Here is an 8,389-nt window from a genome sequence, read left to right on the forward strand (position 1 = left end):
CAGAACTGCTCCAGACTCTACAGCTTGTGGGAAGCGATGGGTTATCCCTCCTCCAGGCTGCAAACCCAGATTTTCCCTGTGCAGGTTACCTTGTCACTGAGAGGCCAGGCTTGAGGCTCGTCACCCTTCGCTGCTGGTTCTGTGCTGAGGCTGCCAGTGAGTTCTGTCGAGCAGTGATTTCGTGATGCTGTGCCCCAGCACTGCTTTTTTTGCTGCAAAACGCATGTTTGCTGCCTCTGTCCTGCCTGGCCAGCGCTGCTTCAGTTGCCACCTCTGCGCTGTGAGGCTGGAACACCTTCAGAGGTTGGCGATGGGCTCCTGCCCCTCCTTGCCTCAGGTTAAAATTCAAAATTTCACAGCTAGCAACAGCATGTACAAAGTCCTACCTATGAGCTCTCTCCTCTCAAATGCTTTAGGAAAAGGTTCGGGTCATGGCTTGCAGGTGCCTCCATATGCGGGTGCACTGCTCGGAAAACTTTCAGTAGAGGAATGGTTTAAAAAAGGGGAAAAAAGACAAGACAGCTGTGGGTGAATATGTTCTTTATTTTTTTTGAAAGGCTAAATCCAACAAAAAAAAGTAGACATTTTGACGGGATCCAATAGCATGTGAATCTGTCCATTTCAAGATGTTTTAAGCTATTGGAAGACAAATGAATGCTTTGATGGGTTAGTTCACTGCTGAGAAAAATGCTGGCTGGCACACTTGTACGGCCCCAGAGTAAATCCAGGAGACGCAGAGTGCCTGCTTGGTATTAAGGCTGTTACTGCCACTTCTGCAAAATGCTAACTCCTTAGAAAATGGCACTTACTTAATTTACTTTCAAACAAATAGTGGCGCAAGCCTAAAATAAAACTTTTAAAATGCATGATGGCTAATCACAGACAAGTTAACAGTTCACCCTATCCTGATTGTGAGAACGTCCGTCAGAGAAGTTTTCTTCTGCTTGGGCGCTGGGAACGATGGCTGTCCCTTGGATTACAAGTTCCTGCAGGAAAGCAAACCACGCCCCAGCGCAGCTGAAAATGTCCTGCAGGGAGAATTGTTGCTAAGGAAGGAGCAGCAAAGCCCAAGTTACGGTAAATTTTGTTCCTGAGCACTTGGTGCACTCGGCTGCTGCCAAAGGCCAGCAAAGGGATGAGACAAAAGCCGTCCCCGTTCAGGGCTGGCTCTGCTCTGCTTAGAGCTTTCCCTCGGAGAAGGAGCAGTGATTCTTTACACCGGCGGATGAAAGCCATGAGGCTTGTTTGTGCTGGAAAGGCGAGGGGCAGGAGCCCAGAGGTGTCAGCACACGCATCCGTGGCTCAGGAACCTCAGCCCGTGTAACACCTCCTCTCGGCCAGAATGGCAAAGCCCAAAGACAAACGAAGGTTCTATGTGATCTGTCTCCTGCCTCAGTGCTTGGGCCACCACAGAGCAGGTTATTTGCTCTATTTTGTAGCCCTCCCGTGTTTCCAAAGCACTGGACTTCCCATGTAATCTCCAGATTAGGGAGGTCCGTGGCTGGTGCTGAAGCAGATCGCAGGGGGAACAGCAGAGCCAGAATAGCAATGAGCACCCAGAACTGGCTCCTTCTCCTCCTGAGCTGGCATTTCACAAGGAGCCTGCCTTTTTTTCTCCACACAGTGGGGGAAGAACAGCGGTGAGGAAACATTGCCCCATCAGCTGAAGGCTGCAGAGGGGATGCTGTGCCCCGGGCAGCATCTGTGTCTGGTGACACCCTTCGGAGGGGCAGCCAAACTGCTGAGCATTGCCAGCGTAGCGGCAACCCCGGCAGGAAAGCCACCAGCGGTAACACCTAAAGGCTTCAGGTGGATGTCAGCATCTCTCACAAAACCGGAGCAATGCCCTGAGGTGGGAACTCAGGAGCAGCAGGAGCTGCCCTGCGGTAAAGGACAGCTACACTAATGACAGAGCAGCTCACTCGCAGGCAGGAGACCAAGTGGTGGTTCATCCAGGAGCTTCCAGCACACTGACATCTTGCCATGAGCACTGGGGAGCACAAAACTGATTTCCAGCTTCAAAGAAGGCTCAATTCAGTTTATTGCAAGTGATTGCTAACTATGGAATACTGCGTCCAGCTCTGGAACCCCAACCCAAGAAAGACACGGAGCTGTTGGGGCGAGTCCAGAGGAGGGCAACCAAGGTGGTCAGAGGGCTGGAGCATCTCTCCTGCGAGGACAGGCTGAGAGAGTTGGGGCTGTTCAGCCCGGAGAAGGCTCAAAGGGGACCTTACAGTAGCCTTCTAGTACTTACAGGGGGCCTAAAAGACATGAGATTCAGATGAGATATAAGGAAGAAATATTTTAGAACAGATGTGGTTGAACACTGGCACAGGTTGCCCAGAGAGGAGGAGATTTAAGGAAGAAGTTCTTCACCCTGAGGGTGGTGAGGCTCTGGCACAGGTTGCCCAGGGAGGTTGTGGATGCTCCACCCCTGGAAGGTTCAAGGCCAGGCTGGATGGAGCCTTGAGCAGGCTGATCCAGTGGGGGATGTCCCTGCCCAAAGCAGGGGGGTGGAACTGGATGATCCTTGAGGCCCCTTCCAACCCAAACCGCTCTAGGATTCTGTGATTGCTAACTGACACCGTTGGAAAACCACCCGCTGACGGACACCTGGACATGTCTTTCAGCAGCACACAGCGTTACGGGTGACTGCTGCTGGGTGATAACCGTGAGGCAGGTGCTGCTGCACAGAAGCACGGTGGGAATCGGCTCCGTACAGACTGGAAGACAAACACGGAACATGCGTGAGCAACACCCAGGGGCAGTGACTGGGGCAAAGTGCCCAGAAATGCTCCCTTTGCTGTGGCAGACAACAGTAATCACTAACGTACTTTTCACTAAAGGTGTTTGGGAGTTGTTTCCCACTCTTTAAGGAAAAAAAAAAAAAGGCTTTTTTGATCTCCCTGTGGAAGATTTTGTGAGAAGCCACTCGCAGGTGCTGCCCTCCTCTTTTCTCAGTAGGAATAAGACAAATTTGTGAAACTGAGGTAACATTAGGAAATGGCTTAAAGCGGGAAAAGGGAAGAAACTAGACTCAAATAACGTTTATTCTCCTTCCAGTTATTTCAGAAGCATTAGGGAAAGCCAATAGGCAGGTTCAGAAGAAGAACCCTTACCACAGTCCCTGGGAAAGCCCTGGGGTCGGTGACATGATAGCAATTCTCATTTACAAAACCAGTTTTCTCTGGGGGAAAAAAACCAAAAGCAAAACCAAAAGAAAACCAAAAAAAGGCCAAAACCAACCAGAAATACAGCTGCAACAGATAATTCAATGTCTGACAGTTTAGTCATTTGTTATCTGAATTTTGAGATTACCCTTTGATTACGACACAGGATCCTCCCTATTACACGAATAATTTCTCACCTTCAATTCTATTTCCTGCTTAAAATTCTCATTTTGGAGAGGAAGGCCAAAATATAACCCCAAGACTCTAGTTAACCCTTATTGGAACAGTCCCGTTGTTAGCGATCCTAGCAGATCCTGCCCACAGCAGCAGACCTTACCCGCGGGCAGCTACAGCTCGCAGTAGAGAGCTCTGTGGAAGACGGTGCCGACGAGCAGCTTTCCCTCGTGGACAGACGCCGCCGAGCTCCCCTGCAGCACGGAGCCGTCGTCGGCGTAGACGCGCGTCACCACGGGCTCCTCCGAGAGGATGTTCTGGATGCGCAGGACCTGCCAGAGGAGGAGGGAAAACATCGGCTGAAGCAGCCGCGGGTGAAAATCCTCCCCAGACAGAGGGAGCATCAGCATAATTAACAACTGATTATTTTTTTTAAGTGGTTAAGCCCATCCAGGCAGTCAACACCAGCACTAGGAATGTGCAGTTTTTTCCAGCCTAAGAGTTACTTAGCATCTTATTTCCTGCTTTTCTGAGACAAACTGCCTAGTATCATAAATCTACTGCCGTTGAACACGGGAATTTTGGAAAGGGTTTTATGGGGTGCTTCAGACAAGGCTGAAATCAAACGGACACCGATCAGACACCGGCACTTGCGCACCTGATGCCAACACCTCACTGATTTCAGAAGGAAAGAAGAATGACGGTGTCATCTACTGAGGAACCACAGCCAAATCATTCCAGTGTGACCGTTTCTGGCCATGCTTTGCCCTCAGACAATTATTTTTTTGCTTCACAAAATGGTGCTGGCTCGGTAATTAACACAGTTCATCGAAATCTGATTGCTGCCCAGCAAGCCGCCTGAGAAGTCCAGAATGACTGAGCTACCAGGTGGAAATTATTCAGTTGTCTCCCAAGGATCTGGATAGGTGTTGGTGAGGGAGCACACACTGTGCAGGCTATCCACCAGAGAGCAGAAGCTATAAGCTGGAAGCCAGCTTGGTCTTTGCTTTCGCAAAGGCTGACCACGAGCTTCTCTATGTAATGTGGCGTTAAATTACATCAGGGTGATGATTTGAACAGAGCAACTTTCTGGCCCAGGCATAGCCAAGAGACCAGTGACACCTCCCAAAAGGCACCTCAGAGCCAGGCAGATTTTCTGGATCGTAGTATAACAGCTTCATTCCATTGGGGTGACATCCTGTCCAGATGTCTCCAGACTGAGGGTCAACAGACAAGTTATCGAGCAGAGTGTCCAGCTGCAGCGTCTGTCCGACACAGAGGAAAAACAAGAAAAAGAGAAGTTAAATCTACCAGAAGTACTGGAAGAAAACTGTAACGTAACCAACAGACTTGTCCGGGACTCTCATCTGACACGGCATAACTTAGGCTGATTTTTTTAAGAAATGTTTTTTCTCCCAGAGTTGGTTTTGTGGTGTTTTTTTTTTTTTTTTTACCCCACAGTATGCTTGGCCCCCTCCTCTGTGCCATGAGAAACCTGCGTGAGGCTCCCAGCTTCCCTCATCTGCTCATTCACACCTGGTGTGGATTACTTCAGTGCTCTGCGGTCTGACGGAGTCAGATCTCCCCTGTGGTTCTCCAGGACCTGAAGCAAACCCTCAGACCCCTCTCTGGCTGCTGGTGTGAGGCTGGAAGACCCGAAGCTCCGTAACGGGGTGCACAGCATCTCTGCAAACCCACAGCAGGAGCCAGAACTTCACAGCCCATCAGGTGGAAACCTCAAGCATTCACGGGGATCGATCACGCGACTTTTTTTTTTTGTGGAACAGCAGCACCTTACCTTCACACGGGTTAAATTCCAATTAGCATGTTTTTCCATAACATGGACTTTATGATCAAATATATCTGCCACGTAGATGTACCTGCAAAAGAAAGCACCTCTTAGGAATGTGTGTGAATAAGCAAAAACCCAGAGCAGCCAATTCCTCCCGTGCGAGCCCAGCTCTTGGCGTGAGGGACGCCAGCTCCCGTTCTCCCACCGCAACAGACGCTGCAAGCAGGGCACAGGGCGCTGAATTGAAGCCAGCCTGCTTTGGGCCAGCTCTTCCACTACAGCACTGCAGCAGCCCTTGGATCTCGAAATCCACAAATGCCATTTTTTTTTAAAAAAAAACAACTTAAGATCACCTGTCTACACCACAGGACTGCTTAATTCAGTTCTGCAGACTGTAGAGCATTCCCCACCTGCAGCAATCCTGCCTGGTTATTGCTTCAAGCAATGTACACAAACTCCTGTATCAGCTGTTTAAAAATGCAGCAACCTTTGACTTTATTGCATATAAACTGCCACACAAAGCAGCAAACGTTCCCTTGGGTTAAAGAAGGAGACACTGTTCTTCACAGCCTCTGTATCGCTCGCTCTGTGCAGGCAACATCGTGCCTTAGAGAGGCCAGTTCGGACACTTCACCACAGAGGCACCACATGTACAAATTAGAATTTTGAGATTTTTTTTTGCACAATTAAACAAAATTTAAGGCAAAGAGAAACTTACTTTCTGTCGGGTGAAATGTTAATGCCATTGGCTGAATAAAACCCAGCTGCTACTTCTTTAACTTCTTTTGGACTGTAGTAAACAACATTTGACCAAGTTAAACCCAAGAACATCTCCAAGAACATCAAGATGAAGTCAAAGAAGTAGTGGTCATTGGTGGCATAGAAGCTGTCTGGACCCACAGCTACTACATCATTCACACTAAAAAAAAAATAAAAAGAGAGGAAGAAAAGAAATAAATAAAAGAATGAAATGAGAGGTATGAAGGAGCACTGTAGGGCTGCCCAGGATCCAGCCAGGACATGGTCATCCCATAGACACAATTACAGATGCAATTACAGGTGATACTTCAGAGAGCCCCTGAGCTTTTTACATCCTTTCTGCTTCTATTTTCTTTTACATGAGCCAGGACTCAGTGCAGTGCTGAGACCTGAACAGGGCCATAGGGCATCAGTTACAGATCTGTCCATAAGTCCACGGAAATTTTTCTCTCCCTTGCTTATGGTCAAGTGGAAACCAGGAGCTGTGACAACTTCATCTACCAGGCTCTGTTTATCTTACAATCATTTTGCAGTCAGACAGAAAAAAATTCTGTATGCAACAGAAAAAAAAAAAAAGGCTAAACGTAGGCTTATTTTTACAGCGTAGAAAATTCAGAATAGTAGAATATCTGAAGATTCATATCTTCAGTGTCCTGAGAGAAGGTTACACGACAGAAGGAGCACCGTATGCCAAGCTAATCCACTGGCATCAATCACAGCAGCACTTAAGATCGTTTTAAAAAATCTCATTACCAGAAGAGACTGGAGAAACACAGTTTTTGATTACACAGCTAAGAAGTAATCAATAAGAGAAACAGGAAAGCTGGTTAGAAAGAAAATATGTCATATTAATTATACCCTAAAACCTGGATTTAACCAAAGCAGCCTGTTCTTCTGGAAGAAGATGGTGTTTGGCTCCAATACCTTGTCAGAAGGTCGTGTTGAATGGTTTTCAGGTGTACAAGAGAATTGTCATCTTCTACAAATTTAAACAATTCTACTGTGCTCTTCTGATGGGGATGGTTCACAACAAAGAGGTACACGGTGTCGTCTTAAAAAAAGAAATGGAAACAGCTGAATTCTCTGCAACGGTTGGCATGGCCAAGCACCCACAGCTCTGAAGTGGCCTCTAGTACAGAGCACATGTGGCGTTTGATGCATTTGTCATCTTCAGATGCAGAAGGACAAGTACCAAAGTAACACAGGATGCCACCACAACTGGATCCAGACCTCCAGCTACTCTTCTCCCAGGCTCGCTCTCCGGGGACCTGCTGCGTAAACTACATTTTTTGCTATTTGTACCACGGGAAAAAAGAAATCACGGCTTCATCCTTGTGCCCAAGTCAGTGAGTTTTTCAATCTGACACATCACAGTGACTGGTTGCATAAAATAGCCACAGTCAGCTGGGAAGGAGGAGGGCTTGTAGGCCATCCAGTTGGGGCCTATTGGTTTATTTACCGTAACCCCCGAGAAAGCTGAAGGAGCATCCTTCTCCCGTAATCTGTGCGAGGCTGCAGTCCTGCCCGGCCCTTCTGGTGAGACCCTGCATTAGCCACCACTGATTTCTCCACCACCTTCCCTTGTGGGGCGACTCTATGGGGATGCAGGTCACACTGCAGCAATAGTTCTCTCTCGGTATTTGCAGACTTACAACAGCGAAAAACAGAGGAAGGAGATCCTGAAGGGTATTTTACCGGTAGCCAGAGCCTTCTGTGAGAGAACATGGCTTAGAGAAGAGAGCGTGGCTTGGCCACAGAGTACCAGAGATACTGGTAATTCACAGAAATTTGATAATTTACTGTTTAGCCACAAAAATCTCCATCCTGGTCATGACTAGTCAGTGAAGCACGGGTCTCCTCAAAACCCTTGACCTCAGGGTGAGACAGATGTAAACTGGTAAAATAAACTTTGGGTGGTTTTCATCTCCTCAATGTTTCCCCATGTTTTCTTTCCTTTCAATACATACAACATCTTCTTTCTCTCAATACCTACAACATCTTTTTTTTCTCTCAGACAGCTCAAGATATTGTGCAAAGGTGTTTGCTTTAGCAGCTGGCATTTACAAAGAACCCCACAAAGATAAAAAGCCTGAAAACTTTTTTCTCTCCCAGCAAGCACAGGCTGTTGGGGGCTGCATAGGGATTACAGTTCATGCTCTTTAGGCTGAGACTTGCCACCACCTTAAGTTAAATGTCGCTTTACCTCTGTCTACATAGATGCTGATTCCATGAGGGCTAAATGACGCCAGATCAAATCCTCGGCTGATTCTCAGTCCCACTGCTCTGGGCTTGTCTTCATTCAAATCCATCAAGAATATTTCACCTGGTTTTTCCGGTGCAAAGCTCTTCATTCCTGGATATTTCAAGCCCTGTAAAATAAAAACATAAGAAAAAAACCCAAATAATTCCTGGACATAAGGTAAATGGAAGTATCACAAGGGAGAAGAGAGAAGAAGAGAAGAAAAGAGAGGAGAAGAGAGGAGAAGAGAGGAGA

The 8,389-nt window shown here is 47.5% G+C and overlaps 1 protein-coding gene across 1 annotated transcript in view; it reads right to left on the bottom strand.

The window, feature by feature from the left end:
* Positions 1-3,488: 3,488 nt before the first annotated feature.
* LOC104277943 (serum paraoxonase/arylesterase 2-like) overlaps positions 3,489-8,389 on the bottom strand; it is a 12,424-nt gene continuing 7,523 nt past the window's right edge. Inside the window, exons 5-10 of the mRNA XM_009874759.1 lie at positions 8,099-8,264; positions 6,820-6,946; positions 5,855-6,055; positions 5,143-5,224; positions 4,481-4,609; positions 3,489-3,676 (exon numbers count right to left, since the gene is read on the bottom strand). Of these exons, the coding sequence (XP_009873061.1) occupies positions 3,518-3,676; positions 4,481-4,609; positions 5,143-5,224; positions 5,855-6,055; positions 6,820-6,946; positions 8,099-8,264 (864 nt within the window). The 3' untranslated portion in view covers positions 3,489-3,517. The remainder of the gene's footprint in view (positions 3,677-4,480; positions 4,610-5,142; positions 5,225-5,854; positions 6,056-6,819; positions 6,947-8,098; positions 8,265-8,389) is intronic.

The sequence above is a fragment of the Apaloderma vittatum genome, unplaced genomic scaffold, assembly GCF_000703405.1.
Source record: "Apaloderma vittatum isolate BGI_N311 unplaced genomic scaffold, ASM70340v1 scaffold13058, whole genome shotgun sequence".
NCBI classification, from domain to species: Eukaryota; Metazoa; Chordata; class Aves; order Trogoniformes; family Trogonidae; genus Apaloderma; species Apaloderma vittatum.